Genomic DNA, 26,760 nt, shown 5'->3' with positions numbered 1-26,760 from the left:
CGACCATCGTAAGTGTGTGATAGTGTACATGTACAGGAGTTAGGATTGTCGTAGCACTAGGATCACCTTTAGCAAGATTATCCTTGTAAACACATTACTGGAATACTCCGGTTGCCACCATGGCAACCATGGTGACCTTGACCTCAGTTCAGTATAAGGCACCAATAATGTTTCAACCACAGATATCTCAAAGAAGATGAGGATTCACAGCTTGGAAATGAGGTATTTTTACGGAGATCTAACAGAATTATTATTTCTGATGCGATTTATTCTTTTACGATTGTTCAAATTTTTGACAAGAGGAATGATGACTAGATGCTAGGCTATCTTTCTCCAATATACGAAAGAACAAACAGCCAATACATATGATATGATCAACACTATTTATGATATAGAATGGAAGCGCAATCAGATTCTGTGAAATCATGCAGAACATATCTTATTGATTGTATCCCCCAAACCCTAAGATACCAAAACACATGTTATAAATGCTGTTTTCCTAAGGCTCTTGTTATATAATAGCTATCAACAGCAAGACCTTAAATGAACAAGGAACAGATTCTTAATATATTTGCAATGCAGTAATGAGATAATGAACTGAAAAATATTCCGATTCCAACCAACACAAACAGCCGGACATGCAAGTAAAATTCTCTTGGGTGTGATAATAATTTCAAGGCCATGCCTCAGAGTCTTGAAAATGTTATTGCAATTTATCATCCAAGACTCATTCATAGGCTAATGTAACTTATGATTAACGGACAATCATAGCCACGACAGACTGATAATAATCATCATTATCGTGTCATTTAGATCAGCCCACTTCACATAATTATCCCGAAACACCCATTTCCTTAAGAAGGAAACTCACTTTGTGCAACATAAACCATACATTTTAGGTGTGTTGCAAACCATGACTAGCTTAAGCAGATAAATAATTTATCTGGGTTGGCAACAACTCGAAGTGCCCCCACCTTCTACTGAATTTGCGGTGCAACCATTTGTTCAATGAAGAAATTAATTAAAGAGGCTCAGTGACAAGCTGATGAATTCATGACTACTGATGACGACTCTGATGATGCTCGGACATTAGCTGACTATGCTCATTTCACCGTTGATCCAGTCAAGCATTTTCTTGATCTGCTGTCAAAGTCCAATTTTCTTTAGCCGTCATTTCGGCCTGAGAACGAAGCGACCTCAGCCAGTGATTTGACGCGAAGGTAAATGGTGAAAAGTTAGCGCCCCCTTTCAAGGTGGCTTGCTGTATATCTCTTACAAGCTATCGTTTGTCTGCAACACACCCATAATGTTCCAATTCCTCATCCATCTGATTCACCTGTTGACAGGTAATACTCAAACACGCCTTAAAAGGTTAATCAAAAAAAAAAATACATATATAAATCCCAGTTAAAATTTCTGAAGGTTTTCACAAACATCTTATTAATATATTGAGGGACAAACATCTTGTATATTTATATTCAGTTTCTGTATCAATATCCTACATATCACTGTTTCCATGGTAACCTTAGAGGAAGAAATAAATGAAAGCTCAGGAAAAATCCCAAAGAAGGAATTTGTTAAAGTTTTGGTAACAAAAAAAAAATAAGGGTTAAGATTTATCATAAATATTTTCATTTATTGGAGATGACTTTCAGAATGATTAATGGCAATTGGAGAAACATGATTGACAGAACAGGATTGATGAAATATATTAAAACCTAATGACATCTCTTCCTAATAGAACTTCTTCGCTTGTGCCTCTTTATTTTGTCTGAAAAAAAGAAACGAGAATATATCAGGCCATGTGAAGAACAAACATCATATAAAACAAGCAGAGAGATCTTGTGATACAAATTCTTGTTAGCCTTGGCTGTTCATGCTAGTTTCAATGTTTTATGAACATTTTTTCCTAATGGCTAATGTTATTAAACAAAAAATTATTTGAACCTTTATTGTTCAAAATCTGAGTATGTGTGAGTGAGTGAGTAAGTGAGTAAGTGAGTGAGCTGACTGAGTGAGTGCGTGATTGAATGTTGTGTTATGCCACACTCAGAAATATTGCACCAGCCTGTCTGTTCTAAGGATTGAACAAGAGACAGAACCAGTAAAACCTTTTCTTGAAATGAAATCATTTTACAATAAATATCAACATTACAGGTGACCAGTTGATTGAATGTGTTCTTTTCCATAAAGCAACTTAAATATGAAATCAGCTGACTGCTTACTGCCAACTCGGCCATATGATAACAGCCTGTGAATGATCAAGTCTGGACCAAACAATCCAGTGACTGACATTATCAACAACTATCCAGGCTGCCAAGGTAACACTATTAAGTCACTGTGCATGGCACCCCATAGGCTTTGTCACCTGCTACGACCAGCAAAGGTGAACAGACAAATTTTAACTAGAAATTTTCATTTGAGAAGCATGAAGTTACCGTTACAGATATTCCTTTTCCCAAAGTACTTACTTATAAACCATATATCCAATCATTAGTATAACTTGTGCACCAAGAGCAATGAAAAACACCAGAGGAGTTAAACAGCCAGGTTGTGTAGGACAGTTGGCCGCTGCTGCCCCAGCCTGCAATAGAAAAAAAATGATAATACTGAGATATTTTCTTGTTTATCACTTATAAAGAAGTCATTCCCCAGGCTAATAACACCAAAGAACAAAGACAAAACAAAGTCTGTCAGTGTCAGACAGCCCCATTATAATCCGTTTGGCTCAAAAGCGGACTGATGAATTGAAATGTAACTTGCAAATTAATAAGCATAACATACTCAATGAAACACTGATCAACATCAAAACATCATCTCTGTATTTGTTACGAGGGAGGAGTGCAGGGAAAGGGACAGCCAGGTCCCAATATATTAATGGTAGTGTGTTTAACTTTTTTTATTTTAAGGACAAAACTACAAAAGGACAAACTACAAAAACCTCAGAGTGAGTATGATGCTGATTATGATCAGTGTTTCATTATTGAGTATGTAACGTTTATTATTTTTCCAGCTAGACTGCAATTCATTGGTCCACTTTTCAGCCAAACGGACTAAAGCAATTACCAACACCAATGTGAACAATATGTCGATTATGTTTTTGAGTGAGCGAGTTTACTTTTATGCCACTTTCGCAATATTTACACATTGTACCTATGTCGGGAATTGAACCCAGGTCTTTGTTGTGACTAGTGAATGCTTTAACCACTAGGCTACTGCCTCCACCTTGAGTGAGTTGAACTTTACGCCGCACTCGGCAATATTCCAGCTATATGGCAGCGGTCTGTAAATAATAGAATCTGGACCAGACAATCCAGTGATCAACAGCATGAGCATCGGTCTGCGCAAATGACAATAGATGACATGTGTCAACCAAGTCAGCGAGTCTGACCACCCGATCCCACTAGTCGCCTCTTACGACAAGCTGAGTCACTTTTTACAGCAAGCATGGGTTGCTGAAGGCCTATTCTACCCCGGGCCTTCACAGGTCCCTTCAACCTTAAGGAAACCTCATAGCAGATGGAGTGAATGGACCCAGGATCACGGCAGAGCTAAGGGGCATAACAACTATGTAAACAAACAAAAGCTACTGCCTAAGTTTGTTTATGTTTGTTTGTGTGTTTGTTGTTTAATGCAGCACTCAGCATAGACTGCCTCTATCTCAGGTCACAGGCACTGAGCAGTCCTACAAGCAGCTGAGTAAGGGAGTGAGATTAGTTTTACGCACACTCAGCAATATTCAAGCTATGTGGCGAGTTTGCAAATAATCAAGTTTCGACCAGACAATCCAGAAATCAACAGCATGAGCGTGGATCAACGTGTGTCCACCAGGTCAGCGAACCTTATCAACCGATCCCGTTAGTCGCCTCTCATGACAAGCATGGCTTGCTGAAGAAGAATTCTAACCTGGATCTTGACAGGTCGTTTAAGCTCTATGACTGTGGTAAGTAAATAATCAAGAAAAGACCAGACAATCAAGACTGATACTGGCACCAACATTTCACATCTTTGGCTACCATGGTGCACAAAGAAATCAGCAAATTCTTCATCTCTTACTAGCAGCAAACACATAATAAAAATTCGTGGAAAAATGGCAAAGGTGACCATAGTCTGTGTAACTCAAATTCTGCTTTGCTGCTTGAATTTTAAAAGAACAAGACATTTTGGTTCATTTTGGTACAGAGACAATTCATCCAAGCACTGAATATCATTCAAACAGTGGTCCATCACAAGGGCTTAATGACATTGATGGGTAATGTTTTGGAAGCCTTTTTTAATTTTTTTTTTTTTTTAAATTCATACTGAGTCAAACCAATGGTCGACAGCATGATCAATCATTCTGAAATTGTATTTACAATGGTGACTGTTGTGAGGCCAGATATATTTTCTTTGCTTGTAAGTTTGAATTTCTATTTCATTTCAACCATCAAATATTCTCGTAAGCACAAGGGCATTATAACTGGGTTACAGGTATTTATGGATTCAGACATGAAAACAATATGCACTGCGACACACTGATCGAAAACTGGTATTTTGACATGCATTTGGAAATTTTGTAAGACTCAGAAGTCTTTGGATATTTCTGTTTTTCAAACCTGAAGTAAATTTAAGTTTGGTTTGAATTTCTGTTCATAATTTTGTTCAAGCGTTTTGCAATGTTTTGGATCTGAATGTTACTCATTGATGACCAGTGATCTAAAATGTCACAACCAGGTCAAGCTGCTGTCTACCAGGGCCTTTTTGGAGGAACTAGTTCAAATTAGTAACCACTGTGTTGATGTTAAATTACTCTCTTCCTTGTTTCCTTTATGTCAAATATTATATACATTTTTAGTTTGCCATGATTAAACGTTTTTATTAATGTGTAATCAAGCATAGACATTTTGTTGTGTTTTCCTTTATAAATCAATCATTGACACAATAATAAGTATTTTGGGGCTAAAAAAACCTCTTGCAATATACTGCAATACATATTGCAATATATGCTTTTACATTACAATACATCACAATATGAAAGTTCTCGGCAATATCCACCCCTCGTGAGTACATACCTGTGGCCTCGTAAGCAGCATGGCTATATCATTTCTAGCATTATTCAGGTTATCCTTCAATTCATGGAGAGTGAGCTGGACAGCCCCGCCTCCACCCCCTCCCTGCTGCTGCTGTCCCCCAGAACTCTGGATCATGTTAGCTTTCTGTTGAACATCATTTATCACCAATCTGAAAGAAAGGTCCATTTTAAAACTCTGCAAAATACATTCCAAAAATAATTTTAAACTTATGCTGTTATCATTTTCACTCCGCACTCTGCAACATTTCAGCTATATGATGGCGGTCTGTAAATAATTGAGTCTGGACAAGACAATCCAGTGATCAACAACATGAATGTATCTGCGCAGTTGGGAACTGATGACGAGCCTTACCAGACGGTCTTATGACAAGCATGTGTTTACTGAAGACCGATATTCTAGCCCTGGCATTCACGGGTTGTGTTGGGGTCCTGTATTTCTTTAGGCTTTGGATCTTGGGTTTATAAATTATTAACTTGAAATGCTCAAAGCACGACAATTATACTTTGACTTTGATGCTTAATTTGAAACTAGGAATAAATAAATCTTGCCAATGCAGAGAAATGGTTGACAACATGAGCAAAAATTCTGAAATTCTGTTTGCAATGATGACTGTTTTGATGCCAAATAGATTTTCTCTGCTTATCAACAGCTCATTTTAACCACCATATGATTTAGTCTTGTGAAAATGTACAGGAACATTGGTTGGTTAACAGCCTCTAATCTCAAACAATTCTGATAAAACAAAAACTTAAATCATTTCAAAATAAGTAAATTACAGTCAAGTCTTGTTAATCTGACATTTTCCGTTGCACAGCAAATAGATTAACGAAGATGTTGGACTAAACACATGAGACTAAGTTACGTTTACTCAATTTGTTATCAACAAAAATGTCGGATAAAGCCAAATGTGGGATAAACAGAACAAGAAGACTTGACTGTGTATATAAACCTTTTCCCCAAATCATTATACTGACATTCATGAAGACAAACAGATATATATACAAAAATATAACATTGGGAGCGAATATGCCAACAAAGACGCTAAGAGTTAGAGTGAGGGGGTGAGTTGATATTTAACGTCACATCGGCAATATTTCAGACATATCGTGATGAGAACCATTAATAATCATAGTGAATGGTAAATGGAAAAAATCTGTCAACGAATGACAGTAAAACAGCTAAATTATCACAGATAGATATTTAGAATTCGTAATTAAATCTCATACAATTTAACTATAGAGGACGATATAATATAAAAGTGGGTTATACACCGCCAACAACTGAAGGTAGATCACCATACCAGGGTCTTACTGTACCTTTGCTACCTTCATAGACCCTGGTTGGATTTTCACCATCCCCTCAGTAGCGGGCGATTGTAGGAAAGTTTAGCCGAATTTTTCAAGAACGAACATACTACCTTTCAAATCAGGTAAAAAAAAATATACTGTGAAAATTTGGGGACTTGCGTACCCTCTCAGAAGGACAATTTTATGATACTTTGACACCCTTGAGTATGCTTAGAGTTGGAAAATCCAACTAAATGGGAGGTAACTCTGTACATACTTTCATGATATTGCTTCACTATGGAAAATAAATTTACTTTCTGTGTAAAACATGTTATTTAGAAAAATGTATAACTGGAACTCACCTCATATCCCGTATTTGGTTTATGAGATCATTTTGATTATTAAAAACTCTTTCAACTTCATGTCTTTTGATTGTGTCAATATTGATTTGACCCTGAAAAAGACAAAAATTCATGAATATGTTTTAAATGTCTGTCATGAGAATTAGTGCAAATTACTAGCATGTAGACTATAATAAATCACAGGACATGTTTATCAGAGCTATGTGTTGGGTACAACAGCTTTAAACAAAATTTCAATCAGAGTGTGTTGGCTTTAATGCCACTTTTAGTAATATTCCAGCAATATCACAGCAGGGGACACCAGAAATAGACCTCACACACTGTACCCATGTGGGGAATCAAACACAGGTCTTCAGTGTGATTAGTGAAAACTTTAACCATCAGGCTACCCGACTGCCTCAGAAAAGTCAGAGATGATGCAGGTATCCAGTTTTTACTATCCACCTGACAAACCTTGAAACGTAATCAGGGTTTGGAACCACTGATCACAAGTGTCTGTCACACCTAGGGGAGACAACTCTGAATGGGTAAAAAATCAATGCCTCTGACAAATGAGGAGTAAGTGAGCATGATTTTATGCACCTTTTACAACTAGTTTTAGGAATAATTAGTCTTGGGAACTGGCCTCTAATTTCTAAAGCCATAATCCATTATCGATGTCTTCTGTCGATCAACTGTCAATAAATGATCGACTACAAGAATGGATTTATTAACACAAAACCAGCTGATTGAGATGACTGCTACACATTTCACAAAAAGAAATGTCATATGACATGAGATTGTAACACATTCTCTTTAGAAACGGATTAAGAAACACTTTGACAAAAGGATTTTGAAAGTCATGGACTAACTCAAGATCTGCATACTGAGTTTGATGCAGAAATCAGAATAAAACGGCTATACATCTAAGCGTTGATGTGACAAATATCTGAAAAGCTATCCATTTCCAATCTTGTTTGTGAATTTGACGAGAATTGAACTTTCCCCAAACACAAAATGATTTCTTGAAGTGAATATGTGCAGGAAAGCAGGCATTTTGTTGACAGTCTGACCAGTCAATCAACTTGCTTGTGTCAATCACATGGTACATTCTCAGGAGTTTTCATTGTTTTTAGAACCATGTTTTCATAGCATACATTTACGAAACCTTACTGAATGTTTGCATATTCAAACATGTAATTAAACATGGGTCTAAATGATGTATGTATTCATCTGTTGTTATCTGTTGTCTAAAACTGTCATTATGCTCCAAGCCACTATCTGCACAAGAAGAAAAACGACTGCTCCTCGGTAAGCTATAAATAGACTTGACTTCCTGTATTACGACTGCCACTGTGAGCCTACCTGGAGGTATTTTCAAATATTGCATATACACCAGTCATTTATATTATATTATATTTATATTATTCAGTACAGTGTTATCAATTGGAATTTTGATCAATTGATGGTCAAAGTTTGATTGTCAAACGATCAATAAATTGATTGAATGATCGAACGTTGCACCATTAGCAACATCTGTTAATATCAAGGCAGGGGTACACCCGAGATGGGCTTCAAACATTGTATGCATGTGGGGAAGTGAAACTCTTTTACCACTGGGATACCCAACTGCATCAAGCAGAGAATATATGAAGATCACCTCTTTAACTCTAGGCGGAACAAAACATATAATAATCAACTTAGCAGGAAGATCAACATCAGTTTCAAACTGACACCCTCCCCACTTCCCCTACAAGCCTACCGTTTGCTGAGGGACTTGACCTTGGGGCACTTGTCCACCGGCCTGAGTGCCCATGCTAATTTTAGACAACACCAGTTCCTGTCGGCCAAGAAGTTCGTCCATCTTTCGATTTAAATCTTTCAGCGTCAGGTGAATGTTGGATTGTCCATCAAATATTTGCTTCATTTCTCTTTCATTCTGGCTTTCAAACTGAAAAGATAGATGAGAAAGTTAAAACTGAAATGAAAAGCCAAAAGTCAAAGCTAGAGACTATAATTGAGGTGGGTACTTGGTTGGTTGATAAGAGTCATTTTCAAACTGCAAAGATAAAAAAGATAAAAAACAAAAATAAAAATTCAAAAGACAAAGCTATAATGGAGGTGTGGGCACTTGGGTCTAGATTTTCGAAACTCTCTTAGTGCTAAGATAGTCATAAGGTAATCTTAGCACTAAGAGAGCTTTGAAAATCTAGGCGTTGGTTGGTTGATAAGAGTTATTTTCAATTCTGCGACTGACCTGCAACACATATTTATGATTTTCAGCAGTAGAAAGTATAGATTGTTTTGAGTGCCATAAATGACACTGAGGTCATTTTCAAAATTCTTCAATAATATTACTGTAATAAAAAAACTGATTGTGTAAATATTGTACGTATATAGAGGTAGGGGATGAATACCATTTCATGCTTGCTTGTCCACAATTACCAGCAAAAAATCCTTTAATAATGTTAATGTAACAAACGATTGATGATGTAAATATTGTACTTTTAAGGAGGCTGGAGATGAACACCACTTATTGCTTGTTTTTCCACCGTATGCGACTACTAGAAAATAATCCATGACGAAATATTTCTATTTGAACCCCCAAATAGACAAATTCTATACCTTTATGTCACCTAAAAATCAGAGTCACAAAATATCTTGCAATGTGTATATACCACATAATGAATATCCGATCGACTGCATTACAGATGTGACATTATTTAATATATATCCACTTCTACTGTACCTTTGCTACTATATGTGCAGCCATTTCTGTACTGTAAATAAACAATGATTGATTGAATTGGAGTGATCGTTCCATGTACTTTAGAGTGAGTGAGTGAGTTAAGTTTTACGCCGCTTTTAGCAATATTCCAGCAATATCACGGCAGGGGACACCAGGAAATGGGCTTCATACATTGTACCCATGTGGGGAATCGAACCCGGGTCTTCGGCCTTAAACACTTAACGCCTTACCCACTACGCTACCCCACCGCCCCTCCATGTACTTTAGAACAAAACTAGGTAAATATGTATTATTTTTATCATCACATACCCATTTCTCCTCATCCACCTGGTAGGGATCCATTCTGGCTTTGTCAGGATGCTGCTTCTGAAAACTACAACAAAACCAACCTGTTATAACAGAATCGAAACTCAGGGGGAGATAATGTAGATCTTAAAAGAACTCTCTGCACATTTACCATAAATTCAGTTAGTCTTTAATATTGTCAGAAGAAACTCAGGGGAAGATAATCTAAATAGTCTTTAAAAGGGAGTTCTCTGCCCATTTACGATAAATTCAGTCAGTCTTTAGTATTGCCAGAAGAAGCTCAGGGGGAGATAATCTATATAGTGTTCATAAGGGAGTTCTCTGTCCATGGAACATAAATTCAATCATAGTCTTTACTAATGTCCAAAGGAAATGAAATTCTAACAATGACACTCTCAAAACAGAAATAATGTGTCTTTCCTTTGATCACAAACTAAATGAAGAGTTTGTAACAGTTTGAAAGCAAGTTCAAGACAAAGCACTAAAATTGATGACACAGGTTTTCCACAAGAGAGTGCTTCTAATACATGTCACTTGAAGTGAAATCAATGATGTTGCCATATAAGCGACATTCACTTACTCTTCCTTTGCCTTCTCAAGCTCCTTATAATATTCTTCAAATTCCTTTTCAAACTTTTTCCTCTCTTCTTCAGAAACCTGGGCCTGCAACCACGGGAATGGAGTTAGTTTGTTAGTTTGTCTGGATTCACACATTGTACCCATGTGGGGAATTGAACCCCGGTCTTCAGCATGATGGGTGGATGTTTTAACTACTGGGCTACCTGACCACTCGTGATCCAAACACGGCTGATAATATGCCAAGAATCAGCTTCACAATTTAAAACCTTGGCACTGTGTCTTCGCATCTGCCTGGGCTGCCAGGTGGTCAAGACAAAAGTTTGGGACTTCCCTTGATGGTGCTTGGTTATAAGCCACTTTAGCAATACTCCAGCAATATCATGGTGGTGGACACCAGAAATGGTTTTACACACTGCGCCCATGTGGGTAATAAAACCTGGGTGTTCCGCAGGATGAGAGAATGCCTTTAGCACTAGGCTAACCCCCCCCCCCCCCCCCCCCCCAAGGATTTTCTTTTTGATCTTCATGCAATCCTAAGATCAGATTTAGATAATTCTGGGTTAGATCTTACACTCAATAGTATTTCAATTATGTCAGTTGCATCTGACAGGCTATCACAATCGATCACATGAACTGATTAAAGGAATGTAGTTAATACTGTCACAATCATAGCCTATGGCATAAAGGGAAGCAACTCTGCCAGAAAAAAAACAGGATAGTACACCATGAGTACTCACAGCAGTGGCATCATCTGAAGGCGGGAGTAACGAGTGGGTCAAGAATGATAGGACATCGTGGTCATCTGAAACATCAACATCAACATCATTGTAGACAAGTCACACATGGTACACTGTTCTAACTGAGCTGACAATCAAAACACGATGTTACACTGTTATACTGAGGAAGAAGTCTAAACTGGCCAGCAAAAAAAGGCACATAAAGGGCGTGCCGGTTTGGAGAACTTTTCCTTTTTTAACCTGAGTATGATCTTCTGTGTGCTGTGAAATAGTGAGTTAGTGAGTGAGTTTAGTTTTGCGGCACACACAGTAATATTACAGCTATATGGTGACGGTCTGTAAATAATCGAGTCTGGGCCAGACAATGCTGTGATCAACAGCATGAGCATCGATCTGTGCAACTGGGAACTGATGACATGTGTCAACCAAGGCAGCGAGTCTGACCACCCGATCCCGTTAGCCGCCTCTTACGACAAGCATGGTCGCCTTTTATAGCAAGCATGGGTTTCTGAAGGCCTGTTCTATCCTGGACCTTCATGGGTCGCCGTAAAATGAACAAGATGTTGATAGTCATCATATCGAACAAACAAAAGTGACTGCTGTCACACCTTTGGTGATGTTAATTGGTGATAATTAATGTATAATACAAGTGACACTCACCAATCTACCTCACCTGCTTTAGCCTAATCCATAACCATACTCCTTACATCAAACAACATCAGTGAGCTTAATGCTGATGGTAACCCACTGTGTTGTTAAATACATGTTCAGCCAATCAACAGAAGATCCGAGATACCGGATGACGATTTAGAAAATGTTAATTACTGAACATATACAGAACAAACAGTCAACTGGGCTTTGTTGTGCCGAAATACAGAATACACAAGATTAGAGGGCTTGTAAATGATCATAGATTAACTAGCTTGTTCTGGGACCAAATTCTAGTGCTGATATTGAGAGCATGCTCAATAATAGCTTCCACTGGATACTAATATCAAATATTACAATTCCACATTCAAAATTTGACACTTGGAATTAGCAGTCACCACACAGTGAGCTTGAAATGATAAAGTGATCAGGATTCATATCATGAATATTAAGTAAGATGGCATTCTCTTCCCACAGTGGTTACTTGGCACATCTTCCTACGTAACCTCTGTTCTAATACGACCCTTTCATGGTGCAGGTGTTAAAGAATCGTGATTGGAGGCAATCAGATTTAGTAGTGCAATCAGCGACCTTGTTTCAAAAGTGACCGTTCGCAAGATGTCGGTAATTTCCGGATGCATCGTGAAAACTAGAACCTCTTCCCGAGCGAGATACTCAAATGTTTCTTCTAGACAGAACTCAGTCATGTCATATATGTTCCTCCACAATGCTTGCATTTGTCAAGTTGAATCTAGGTCGATGTAACACGTGTTCTAATTGGACAGAAAAAAGGGAGATAAATCTGCTGCCATTTTTTGCCGCTAGGGGATTTTATGAGAACCGCGAATTATGGCCGTATTAGAACAGAGGTTCGTAGGAAGATATGACAAGTAACCTCTGTGGGCAAATGGATGGCAAGATGGATGCTGGGAAACATTTTACACAAATGGGATGCAATGACGTGTCAACCAAGTCGGTGAGCCTACCCATCCAGTCCTGTTACTTGTCCTGGTTTGCTGAAGACCATTTCTAACCCATGGTGTGACTGAAGACACTCTACTCACCAGTCAAGCCCCCTGTGGCTGGAGACACCCCATGGTTTGCTGAAGACCATATCTAACCCATGGAGTGCCTGCAGACACTCTACTCACCGGCCAAACCTCCTGTGGCTGCAGACACCCCCAAGTATCCGGTCTTCGGGAGGTTGATGTTTTCTACTCTCATGCACATCTCAAACTCATTGGCGTTCTGGGTAAGGCCGTTGTTGACAAAAACCTGTAATATAGATGATTGATAAGCCATGAATGAAAAATAGAACTCTACAGTAAGGATACATATTGTTTCCATAATGTCTCAAACAGATAGCCAACATCTGTCACTGACTACCACTGAAATAAACAAGTGTTGCCACTATTTTGGCAATGTCATATACTTCTTACTGTTTGGTCGCACACAATTTGTGTGAAATGACTGGTGTCTGGATAATCACCCAGTGTAGGCTGTCGACAAAATTGAGGATATTGGTTGCAATGTTATATGAGATATTGCGACAACATAGGTTCGAAAACTGGATAAAGTGTTGTGGTTACATTGAAGATGAGACCTAGGTTATCCAAATCGACTGGTGTCTGCCTAATTCCCCAAGGTAGGCTATAACCAAATCTGAAGACATAGGGTACAACAGTTCATCAGAAATCACATTAACAAGAGTCTGAAGTGGTCAAAGAGTCTGGGTAAGGTCAAGGTCATCCAAATCAACTGGTGTCTGCTCATTTCGGCTGTCACCAAATTTGTAGACATAGGGTACAACAGTTCATGAGAGTTGGGTTTTAGGCTGCTTTTAACAATATTCCAACAATATCATGGCAGGTGACACCTGAAATGGACTTCACACATTGTACCCATGTGAGGAATTGAACTTGGGTCTTTGGCTTGACGAGCAAAACGCTTTAAGCACTAGACTACCCCTGGCCCTAACAGATCTTCACATTGCTTTAACAGATGATCTAATTAATAGACTGGAGTTTTTGGTAAGACTATCATTAACGAACACGTATAACACAATACATGCGACTAATAAGCCATGTATAGAAAACTCTACAGTAATGATGAATATTGTTTCCTTAAACTGCACCCGTGATTGAGCATCACTTGAACAAAAGAGCATAGTACGAATCCCAAAATTCCGGTCCTTGGAGAACTGCACATATTGAACCAGTGACCATGTTTCTTAGTAGTGGCAAATCCATAGAGTTTATGTGTGTCACAGGGTTTGAACCCCCTAAAATCCACTACCAAACTCCTGGATCCAGGCTTGCCTTCCTTATTATTCTGGCTGAGGGTATCGTTGATGAATGACAAACCATGAATGGTAAAGTACAAATCTAGCACATTCTAGAATAAATTTGTTTGAATCCTGATCAACTAGTTCCAGCATGTGCATCCTCTACTCGGTCAGTGTGATCAGGCTACTCACTGTGACAGCCTTGTTGTAGTACTCTATCCGCAGACGAACAGGGAACGGCTTGTTACGGAAGTCTCTCAAACAGCCACCCAGCATCTGTGACTGACCATCACTGAAACAAAGGAAGTGAGTGAGTGAAGAAGAAGGGTTTATTTGTATAAAGGCCATACGACCCATAGAACAAGATGGTACAATAGTGATTTTGGTTACCAGTTTCATGAAACAACGCTAACAGGAGCAGAATAAACATGTTCTAAGTACTTGACAAAGTTATTTATGATATTAATGTCTGATGATGTACATATGCTATGGAGGGAATAATAGTATCCATGGACCGTTTTTGGAATGTAACGGCGACGCATATCCTCATAGCGTTTACAAATATAAACAATATGAATTTCATCTTCGATACTTTTACAGTGTTTACATAACACAATGTCGTCATTGGAAGAGGCAATACTTCGTCTAGTATATTTGATACCAAGTGCACTAGATCCTGATCTGAATAACGTGAAAAGACGTTTAGATTTATTACTTATGAGTGGGCGAGTGAGTGAGTGGGTGGGGGGCAGGGCGGACAGGCGAGGGAGTGAGCGAGCGAGTGTAATTGTACACAGCTTTTAGCAATATTCCAGCAATAACAGCTGAGTTTCACGCATTGAGCTTCACATACAACTGAACGCGGGTCTTCAGCGTGATGAGCGAATGCTATAACCATTAAAGACCATTTTGGACCACAACCCTCCACCATATGTGCTTTGAGATATGAAATGGCTCCTTGAAAACAATATCAGGAGTATTTACGGCCTTTTTAAATGATGTGTCAGAACATGCAGTGAGGCAACTGATTCAATATCCATTCAGTTTGCACGAAATGATAAATTGTCAAAAACAGCGAAAAACAAGGGTGCTGAAACACATCCGCACCATGTTTGATTCAAAAGCCCAAACACAACGGCGTGATGCATGTGGATGACAGACTTTGAACACTGCAGAATCCTGATATATGTCAAGATATACTGTTTTCAAACTTGGCACAAATTTCACTCTATTATGTGATTGCAGTGACTCCTACCAGCAACATGCAGACATTGATGTTTTTATCTTTATTTATTTATTTATTTATTTATTTATTTATTTATTTATTTATTTATTTATTTATTTATTTATTTATTTATTTATTGTGTACTACTTTTAATATGACTTAATATGACTTTTTTCAAATCAAAGTTTCTTTCCTCTAAACACTGTTTTTGTTTAATTCTCAAGGTGTTTTATAATTGGTGTTAGAATCAGTTTCATGACACGTATCATATCACAAACCTGGGATCAGGATTCATATCGTATCGCTGCTCTTGTGCACAATACTTTCCCTCTGTATTGTCGAGGCTAAAATTTGAATATCGTAATGCATCGTATTGTAAGTTGTATGCCAATACCAGCACAAGTCCTGTGGTCCCTGACTAGTAAAAATTCATCAGGACCAACTAAATGGTAAATTTGCAGTGGTCCTGGTGGCCAGTGAATTTTGTATTGATAGTTCAGTTAATCTATGAATGCCATTATGGACCATTCAAGTACAGACAGGACCACTAATTACTGTCTGCTCACTAGTCATGTGGTCTAGTGGGAAATTTTTAAAAGTGTCTTTCCTTGAAGTCCTTTGGAGAATTGTGAGACTTACTTTGCGTGATCAAATAAAAGTGTCCCATCGTTTGTCACTGCCATGATATATGGGTTGTTTTGCTGAAATGAAATAACACAAACAATTAGCTATGTTGATTAAAAACCACAATTGTTTCACAATAATAGCAACCGGCTGCACACACTGCCTCCAGATGTCTTTAGTAAAAATATCACTATGAATGTGTATGAACATTATAGATTCAGATGGCAGGATTTCATTTCCCAACTGTCCATGTTCCACACTAAACATGAAACCATGTTCCACATCAAACATGATACCATGTTCCAGGTCAAACATGCAACAATGTTCCCGGTCACATATGAAACCATATAATAGATGAAACAATGTTCCACATCAAATATGAAACTAAGGTCCAGGTCAAACATGAAACCATAACCACATGAAACCAAGATCCAAGTCAATCATGAAACTAAGTTCCCCATCAAATATGAAACTAGGTTCCACATGAAACTAGGTTCCACATGAAACATGAAACCATCTACCACATCAAACATGAAACCACGGTTCATGCATGAAAAAAAAGTTTCAGGCAAAACATGAATTTAAGTTTCACACGACATATGAAAATATAACTCATATCAAACATGAAATTATAACCTAAGTCAATCACAAAACTTATGTTCTGGGTTTCCAGGTCAAACACGTAGAATGGTACAGCAGCCTGACATACTGACACACTGTAAAGTACACACAGTCCAGCGTGGATGTGTCACCCTGGCAAACAGATGCTTAAACAAACAAACATCTTGTGAAGGAACAAGACACTGTCATCTGTGCTCGCAGCACTTTAACACACAGTTGATATTCTCACCTGTCCGTCATTATCGAAAGAATCAAGGAAGATACCAAGACCGTCCCACTTGTCGTTGCTGCCAAAGACATCACCTTCCACGCCCTTATCCTTGGTGTACCAGATAGCCTACAGCATTCAGATAGCACATAACTGTAAGTTACCATCATATTTGGATGCATAGATCCAGTTGTACATTCAGTTAAAACATTTTAACATACTGATACTTCATGATTAAAACTAGTCTCTTTCCCTTTATATATATCAGTTATTATCACTGAAAAATAACGTTATATTTTACTCAAGTGTTCACAAAAGATGCCAAAGTCAAGGCTCTTCAAAGACAATTTTTAAGGCCCTCTCATCATGATCAAAGCACATTTTATTAACAGGTCATTTGAAGACCTGGCAGTCAAATTCAAAGCCTCAAGATATTAAGAGTTTTAAGGCCTTCTTTCTACCCATCACCTTCAAGATGCAAATCGGAGGCCTTCATAAAATCATTCGTCAGACATATTATATTGTAATAATGTCTTCATACTATTTCTAGCAATGTTTAAAATATGAACCAGATTAAATTTAACAGAGAATAACAGAGTGAGTGAGGTGTATGATGATTATAAGTTTCCACTGAAATATTTCACAAATGAAGAGCTCCTACCATGCCGTCTGCTCCAATACGGCCTCGACCAGACACACGAACAGCCACCTCAAACTCCCAGTTTTCATATTCAAGGGGGTTCTTTGTCCACACATATCCTGTAAAGTAGTGGTGTTATGATTAATTGGTCGCAGTGACCAAACGACCATGCAATCAATCACATTTTCTTATAAATGAACACAAACGATTTTGGAACTTTTCTTATTGTCTTTGAAAGACATGATGTTGGAATATATTTTCAAAGTTGTCAGGGTCTCAAAACTTGTTTAATTCATAACGATTTCACTTCACTAACTGAAAAGTCATGACTGACTATTTCTTGAAAACTCCAAAAGGTATGTGCATGATGCACTAATTGTCTCCTTAAAGTATCAAGTTACATTGTGTTATTTATATCTGCAATAACAACCTGGACTGGAAAATCTGAAAAATGATGCTAACCAAGTTTTTTTTATAATTGTTCATTGGTAATGAAGCAATCATCAGTTGAGAGATTTCAACCATTTCCCAACACTACAGCAAAGAGACAAAGAGCAATGAGAGATAAATTTGAACCAGAATCGTTCTTTGTATCTTCAAAATTAGCTTTTCAGAGTTTGTGTTATTATCTGTTTGGATTCATATGAGAACAATGAATGATAAAATACCTCAAAATAGGGGTAAGTGTACAAAACATAAATAAGATCTCCAAACCTATGTGCCCAACAGGTTCTAAAATCTCACACTTCATGATTGATCATGGAAAATGTTGTCAAAGAAATCATCTTGTAATATTGTGCTAATATCACCTATTCTATGATTAAAACTTGAGCACCAAAATGTAAGAACGCACTGTTTTCGAGATGGCATTCTGCAAATCCAAAATGAGGAGTTGCTTATGGCAACAAGACAATCAAGTTGCTTTTTCAAATTTATTATCCAAATCTGTCGGAATCATTCATTCTCGCAGTCTGCCATTTTTGTTGGATATAACAGGTGGTGATAGACAGGATCAAAGCTGGTTCCTAGTTTCATCATGACCAAGCACGCTGATTACACAGACACTTGGCAAATACAAGATTTTGCACTTTGTTGATAGATAAACATATCAATACATGGGTATGACAGGGTTAAGTTTTATGCTGCACACAAGAATTTTCAGGTTATATGGTCAGTTAATAATCAAGTCTGGACCAGACAATCCAGTGATAAAACAGCATGAGCATCAGGACCGCGTAACTGGGATATAATGACCTGTGTCAACCAAGTCAGCGAGCCTGTTGAACATCAATTCTAACCCTGATGTTCATCGTTCAACTCTAACATCATCATCAGTCTGAGACAGTCCAGGTCAATGATAATGTAATATCAGTGGAACCATGGTAATAAGGAATGGTTGTTCTGCCAAGCAAACACACTCCTACCAACCTCGGCCTAGATTTTTTAAGCTCTCTCGGCGCTAAGATAGTCGTAAGTGCCATTCATGAACATGAACTTACAACTATCTTTTTTAGCGCTAAGAGAAACCAGAGACAAGATTTTCAAAGCTCTCTGAGTATTAACATAATCGTAAGTGCCATACTAGTCTGCCATATAGATCCTGAAGCAAATATATCCAAGAAAGCCCACGCAAGTCTAGAAAATGTGGCAAGTCTAGAAAATGTGGCAAGTCTAGAAAATGTGGCAAGTCTAGTTATCCTTAGCTTCAGGAAACTGAACAGTCTCTCAGGGCTCCACTTCATTACATTATCTATTCTTTACTATGAACTTTTTTCAGTACAATTTGTTCATTTTAGAGACTAGTTGTTAGTCTAGTGCCATATATTAACATTAATGTGCGACCATCTTAGTGATTTCGAAAATCGTTGCACACGTCTTTATCATGACAAGTGGAGTGAGTGAGTGAGTTGGGTTTTATGCCGTTTTTTTGCAACATTCCAGCACTATTACTTATTATAAGATTATCACAGTATGGACACCAGAAATCGAACTTGGGTCTCTTTGCTATGACGAGTGAACGAATGCTTTAACCACTAAGATACCCCATTGTTCCCATGCCAAATGGGACAAAGGCCACAGGGTTGCTAAAATTCTTCAAATTGCCAAATGGACTTTTACAGCTAGCATCACACTCTTATACCTGCACTGTAACCACAGTAACACCCAGTTGGAATGTATGGCTATTTTTCGACATGTTATTATTTCTTGTCTTCACTATCATGGAGAACAAAACTGTTACAGAAAAAATAATTTTATCGAACCTTTGCATGTATTTTTTGATCTCTTACCTTTCTTGCTCCTCAGAGATGGTGTCAATCTGATTCCTTCATCTCCTGCCAGTGCAGCTGAAAAAATATATAAATGTTTTAATGATTTTGCTTTGTTTTCTGCTGTCTACACATAGCACATGTTAGTGTACAATTTGTCAGAGTGAAATATGGTTTTGTAAGTATTTGAGTCTGGAACAGACAACAGTATGAGCATCGATCTATTCAACTGGGATATGATAACATGTGGCAGCAAAGTGAGTGAGTGAGTGAGTGAGTGAGTAAGTGAGTTTAGTTTTACTCTGCACTCAGAAATACTACAGCTATGTGGCTAAGGCTACAGCTAAATAATCGAGTCTAGACCAGACAATCCAGTGATGAACAGCATGAGCATCGATCTGCGCAATTGGGAACCCATGACATATGCCAACCAAGTCAGCGAGCCTGACCACCCGATCCCGTTAGTCGCCTCTTATGACAAGCATAGTCGCCTTTTATGGCACGCATGGGTTGCTGAAAGCCTATTCTACCCCAGGACCTTCACGGGTAACAAAGTCAGTGAGTGTGACCAGCCGGTGCAATAAGTCACCTCGTGCGGCAAGCTTGGGTTACTGAAGATCAGTCCTAATCTGGATCTTCATGGCTGCCATAGGTCAGTGGATATCCAGACATATTAAAGATGTGGAAACTAGATACGGGTTTCACACATTGTACACATATAGGGAATGGAGTCCAGGGTTTGACGTGACCACTGACTTGCGAACACTTCAACCACTGGGCTCCCTGACTGCCCCGAGAAATGATGTAAATGATGCAAGTCTTACAAATGGTACCATCATGGGGAACTGAACCCGGGTTCTTGGAGTGATGAGTAAATACCATACCCACCAGTGTTCATTATCTTGGTGATACATCATACATAAATGACATCCTTTCGTGTTACTTTATATCACATCCTGGATAGACAATAAATAAAGGGCTGGAACTTGCAGAATATCTGGCCTGTGTAAAATATAATTTCTTGGCCAGTCTGCTTCAAATTTTGGATAAAATGGGAATCAATGTCCATCCTGCAACTATGAACATTGTGCAGAGTAATAATAGCATTTATTAATAAAAATAAACTTATTTAGTTAAAATGTTTGGGAACAAAGCCACTAAAGGTTTCATGAGTTAAACAATAGGTTATCATTATATAAACAGGATAAACAACAACAACAAAAAAAAAAACATGAACTGAAACAGGGATGTATTGTGTAGGAAAAATGTGTGAATTATGTCTCCTATAATCTAAGTATATTATCGATGCAGCAATGTATTGTGATACCCCAAGGATCTGGGGCCCGTTTCACGAAACTCTCGTAAGCCTAAGATCTCGTAACTTTTCTCGTAGCATCCATAGCTCCTGTGTTACAGTATAGGAGGTACAATGGCTACGAGAAAACTTACGAGATCTTAGGCTACGAGCGTTTTGTGAAACGGGCCCCTGATGTCATCCATGACAAATTCATCATAATAAATCCTTCAAGGATTATGAACAACAGCCTCCCCCCCAACCCCACATTCATGACAATAGTAATGCCCTCACTTCACTAGCCCCTAACCTGGATTATGCCAAGCTTTCCCTCCTAGGGTCATTTAGAAATGAGATCAGATCAGATCTCAACATGACACCTTGTTAAACAATAAATATGTCTGTGATATGAAAAGGGCTTGGGGACATTTCACAGCTGATAAAGGCTGGGTCTGATGTAAAAAGAACTTCAATTCAAGGATTACTGTCACAGATACAGTTAAACCACCTACTGGATATAAATGCTGATTAATGAACAGAATAATGCAAATCAAAATGAGTAACAATCAAAATAAGTAATGAAAGTTCAAAATGAGTAATGAAAGTTCAAAATGAGTAATGTAAGGCAGGGCCAAAATTTTCTAAACTCTCTTAGCACTGAGATAGTTGCAAGTGCCATACATTAACATTAACTTGCAACTATCTTAGCTCTAAGAGACCTTCGAAAATCTAGTCCCAGAACTCTATTGAATGCAGCCATGATATTATTTAGATATATATCCACATTTCAGACTCACTTTCAGCATTCACTATATGTTAATATTTTTATGTACATTATCTGATTACATCAAAGATGAATTTCTCCTCTAACTTGGGGGAACTAACTGAAAACCTGCAGATGAAATGCACTAGGATCATGAATCAAATTGTAGAAAATCATGTGCAAATATGGTGCATGTCAACAACTGTATTTTGATGTAAGGTTTTGACAAGAATTTGCCAATTTCCACAGAGTTTCATCATTTACTGAACTTATGACAATAGCCTTTACAATGTTATGAATTTGTTTCACTTTCAGAATATATCATCAGTTCATGAGTAAACAGTACCTTTAAACAGTATTTAATATTTTGCAAAATTGAGTTTAGAACAGCTGACTGAAGTAGGTGGCTTATGCTAGTGACTTCAAACTTAAGATGGGTAGTGTATTTCAAGATTAAACAAATAGGTATGAACTGATAATTGGCATGAGGATTTTGGGGTCTATTTATGCATATCCTCTAGTCAAAGGTTCAATATAACAATGATAAATAAATAATCATAATAACAATAATCCTGAAAATATATTAGCAAAATATCAACCCTATGCCCTGTGGATAGACATTCTGCACTATGTGACTGGGAGTCAATGAGCTAAACATGTAGATCATGTCATCAACATGTCAGCTGGAAAACAAACACTTGAACAAAAAGGTTACAAATTCTAATTATCACAATATATTCTGAACTGAATTCAATGTAATACCAAGGTTTGAAAACTAGAAAGGTCAAGGACAAGTAATTTTATTAAAGGGACATGGCATTTTGTAAATTAGACATCAAATTTTCAGATCTTGAAGAAGGATACAGATTTAGTCTGTGCCTGCTTATTGTCAAATTGACAGTCCTGTATTCTGACAAAGTCTCCATGTGGAAGACTAGTTTTCCAGTGTAATAGAAGTAATGAGTGAGTGAGTATTCTTTGACAACACTTTTAGCAATATTCCAAGAATATGAGGTCTCGAGACCCCAGAAATGGGCTCATACATTGTGCCCATGTGGGAAAGCATACTTACAGGGGTACAGTGTATGAAGCCCATTTCTTGTATTTCTAGACCTGATAATGTTGGAATATTGCTAAAGGCGGTGACAAAAAAATGTGTTTGCATGATGAGCGAGTGAACGAACGAGCCAACGCTATAATGGCTAGGGAACCCTGCACCCTAAATAAAGGTAATAAGTGTGAAGGTTCTGAAAAATTCATTTTATCAAGCAAGCAGAAAAAACATGATTTAGTCAAAGCCGTGATATAAGAAAATGAAAACAGTGAGACCAGGCAAACACTGTAGACGTTTTCTGTTGGAGGTCTGGGGTTGTTCATTAATGACAGAATTTTCAACCCCTGAAAAATGTTTCTCAGGCACACTTTTTTGAAAAATGACAAGGTCGGAAAGACTTCTTAAACATTTTTTATAGAAAAAAAAGTGACAAGGGAAGAACAGCTTTTTCTGAAGTACAGCTTGGAAAGTTAAGCATGTGCTATTAAGTTATAGATTCACTCACACTCGTTCTTACAGACACTCATCATATGCTCATTGTCATAGTAGATATATGGATGACTGGGATGTGGGTAAGTCAAAATTATTTTTTTTAATTTTTAAATGTCAACAAAAAATTGTTTCGTGCACAAAAAAGGGGTGACATGCCAATGCCAGAGAAACATTTAACTTGTTTTACTTAACCTTATGACTTTTACTTAATTTTCCCTCTTGGGAAACTGAATTGGCAAAAATTACATTCTTTGGAATAAATTTGAATGCCGACATAGGTATTATACAGAGTACAGTGTTATCAAATCACTGACAAAAAATGCACATTTAATCATATCAATATATTGACACATAACACGGACAGAGGAGAAGACTTAATTGAAGTTCTAGAATTACCATCCCAAGTCAGTTATCATGGCGTTACAAGAGACAGCTGTCGATACAGACACATCCATCAACACCTGTCAATCACTGACATCTGAAACAATGTCCCTGCTGTGAATAGTGAATACTGCAATTCTTATATTCATTTAAGTAAATAACACACACTTTATATTCTGAAATTCATTTGAAAATGGGAATGATCTGGCAGTGCCTTGACTGGAAATTTTGGGAACAAAATTATTTTTCAAATTTAGTAATTTTTGTGAAAACGTTAAATTTAAAAAAAACCCCAAAACATCAAATTCACTTGCATTTCAACTATGATGTCAGTTTCAAGAGTAAAACTAAGCATGGCTGCTGGGACTACCATCTGTAACAATACACATCACCAGTGAGTGAGCATAGGTTTACGTCCTTTTTAGCAATATTCCAGCATTATCACACTGCTGGACACCAGAAATGCGCTTCACATGATGTATGGTACTCATGTGGGAAATCCATGTGGGAAAATCGAGCACCAGTCTTCTGTATCATGGGCAGACACTTCAATCACTATGAACCAGTACTTTACTTTACCCGGTACACAGCTTTATTAATTAGAGATTAATCACCAATATGACAATCATTGTTTTGGGGCTTATTTTTGAAAAAGCAAAGATGATTGATTAACCATCTCCGTTGTGGTAAACACGTGATTCAGCAAAGTAGATTGGAGTTCATTAATGAACATAATTCATTCAATCAGAAATGAGCATTGCCTGGCAATTAAGAAGATCTACAATAATTATTTTTTCATAAACGCAAAAATCACAGGAAACATAACATCACTTTAGATCTAAACAGTTTAAAGGACAAATCTTCCTTGTTCCTACCGGTGCAACTTTATTTCTGTTTAACATAACGTTCACTACATTTTGATGAATTGTCGGATGAATTATTGTTAAACCAATCATGTGAGATGATGTGGAAACAATCTCAAATCAGTATCAGCTTAAAAACGAGATTGTAAATAAACCATATGGGACAGCTGATAGCTACACGTGTACAATTTGTCCAACCAAAATGTGCCGCATACCCCTCAGGATTGACAACTTACCTCCGCCATGTTCCCAGAAAGGCACGCTTTGGTCTTGCTGCACAAGATGTGGGCCTTTAAAACTGAACTTGTATTCAAATTTCCTCTTCGGTAAAACTGCCTGAGCGATTAAAACGCAACTTAACAAAACAACAACAGACAAGATCGCTTCGGTGACAGCCATCTTGAAGGTTTGAAACAGCTCCCTCTGTGGCTCTGTCCGGGAACTAGGAGGAACTAATTCTAAGTTTCGCTTGAGCGACAGCCGTTATAAAGGGTAATGCCTATTATGCAATTATGATCACGTGAACAATTACCCTATTGTCCAATTGTCAACTCATCAATCAGCTGGTCTTCCCTTTTAACTGCTCCACATTGCTCCAGGTGCTTTTGAACTTTATGGCTCATCGAACTGATTTCACTCGTATGCAGCAAAACTCAAAATTCAAACATGCTGAAACTGACATTTGTTCTACACTACTCGGAATAATCTGATTAAAAAAGACAAAACAAACCAGAATGATTTAAAATTGGAGATAAATCATTGGTAACATAAATAATTACAAATCCACAGTATTTCATTTTTTACTGTTATTTATACGTTATAAAATATAAAGTATTTGAAAACAGAATAAAAACAGTAAGCAACAAAAAGTGTCATCAACACCCAATGTAGGGCACCAAAGCCGCATAAAAAACAGTTTGTCAATTATGTTATCTTCAGTGTTATCCTCAATATTTATCTTCTTGTATTTTCTATATTTGTTCACAATATTATCAATACGATTTAAATATATCGTGTGTCATTACCGAATCAGATTTGTGAAGTCTGACATCAAACCAAACGTTTTATTCCTACAGTGCGACGTTTCAGTATCCATGCAATAAAACTGCATGCATACAAAATGTGTTCCGAACTTGAACATGAACTTAAGGCCCAGTCTTCATAAAATATTCTTGGAATTTGTCGCTATTTTAGAGAATACAAAACAATTTCGACGAATGATGTTCATATGTCAGTTAATGCGAAGAAATAACGTTTACAAATCAGTTTGTCTCAGTTATCCCACAACGGTTAAAAATATACAAACGCTACTGTTCTTTGCACCTGGACAGAATGGACTCGACCGGCGCCATGTCGATTACACGCGTGGAAATCAAGAATTGCGTGACGCCGGGGGTGTTTGACTCGCTGCATTTACTTCAGCCTTTAGTGCCTTCGGCAAAACAGAAGCTGCTACAGACAGTAGTGATCTTCGCGCTATTTACCATAAGGTAAAGCTCTATCAGGAAGAACAGAAGATGTTGTATATTATCTTTGAATTACAACACAGCATGGAACCGTGGTCATTTTCAAACGAAAGCGGATTTCATGAACTGAAGAGAGAAACCACCGCCCCAGTCAGTCACCTTTTTGGGGGAAATCATAATTCATCTATACTGACGGCACTTGTTTGTATTCAGAATCCCCCAATGATAGTGAGTCAGTGGGTGAGTTTAGTTTTACGCCGCACTCGGCAATATTCCAGCTACATGGCGGCGGTCTGTAAATAATCGTGTCTGGACCAGGCAATCCAGTGATCAACAACACGAGCATCGATCTGCGCAATTGGGAACCGATGACATGTGTCAACCAAGTCAACGAGCCTGTCCACCTGATCCCGTTAGTCGCCTCTTACGACAAGCATAGTCGCCTTTCATAGTTGCCGAAGGCCTATTCTTCACGGGTCCCCCGATGATAGGTTAATAATATCTGGCCGCATGTGTAAGATTTATCGCCGTGGCAGTAACCATTCCACATGTTTATAATTCATACTCAGCAACCATTGTTTAGTAATTTCGCGTTTCCTGGGAAAGGTACTGCGAGTGTGTGAGTGAGTGAGTGAGTGAGTGAGGTTTTACGCAATATTTCTGCAATATTCCAGAAATATCACGACGGGGGACACCAGAAATGGACTTTACACATTGCGCCCACGTCGGGAATCGAACTTTTGTCTTCGGCGTCACGTACTAACGCTTTAACCACTTGGTTACCCACTGCAAACAAACAAACAAATGAAAGAGCACTTGGATGCCCGCTGCTTGGATACATTGTTGGATCAGAATTCGAT

General features: G+C 37.9%; 1 protein-coding gene across 1 annotated transcript; it reads right to left on the bottom strand.

The window, feature by feature from the left end:
* Positions 1 to 364: 364 nt before the first annotated feature.
* Positions 365 to 24,892, bottom strand: LOC137259316 (protein ERGIC-53-like). The gene is made up of 15 exons (XM_067796996.1): positions 24,671 to 24,892; positions 19,609 to 19,665; positions 17,342 to 17,439; positions 16,702 to 16,809; positions 15,867 to 15,928; positions 14,195 to 14,294; positions 12,870 to 12,993; positions 11,071 to 11,135; positions 10,335 to 10,417; positions 9,758 to 9,821; positions 8,462 to 8,650; positions 6,721 to 6,812; positions 5,052 to 5,220; positions 2,472 to 2,584; positions 365 to 1,771 (listed from the first exon to the last, which is right to left on the bottom strand). The coding sequence occupies exons 1-15, from the start codon at positions 24,831 to 24,833 to the stop codon at positions 1,735 to 1,737; spliced, it is 1,524 nt and encodes a 507-aa protein (XP_067653097.1). The 5' UTR covers positions 24,834 to 24,892; the 3' UTR covers positions 365 to 1,734.
* Positions 24,893 to 26,760: the final 1,868 nt, after the last annotated feature.

This window comes from Haliotis asinina, chromosome 13, assembly GCF_037392515.1.
Source record: "Haliotis asinina isolate JCU_RB_2024 chromosome 13, JCU_Hal_asi_v2, whole genome shotgun sequence".
NCBI lineage: Eukaryota > Metazoa > Mollusca > Gastropoda > Lepetellida > Haliotidae > Haliotis > Haliotis asinina.
Note: the sequence above shows the minus strand (reverse complement) of the source record. Positions and strands in the feature narration are given on the sequence as shown.

Coding starts and splice junctions, on each gene's coding strand:
- LOC137259316 (XM_067796996.1), bottom strand. CDS start 24,833: ATGGCTGTCACCGAAGCGATCTTGTCTGTTGTTGTTTTGTTAAGTTGC. Junction 19,666..24,670: donor TTTCTGGGAACATGGCGGAG/GTAAGTTGTCAA, acceptor ATATTTTTTCAG/CTGCACTGGCAGGAGATGAA. Junction 11,136..12,869: donor AGCCACAGGAGGTTTGGCCG/GTGAGTAGAGTG, acceptor TTGATGTTTCAG/ATGACCACGATGTCCTATCA.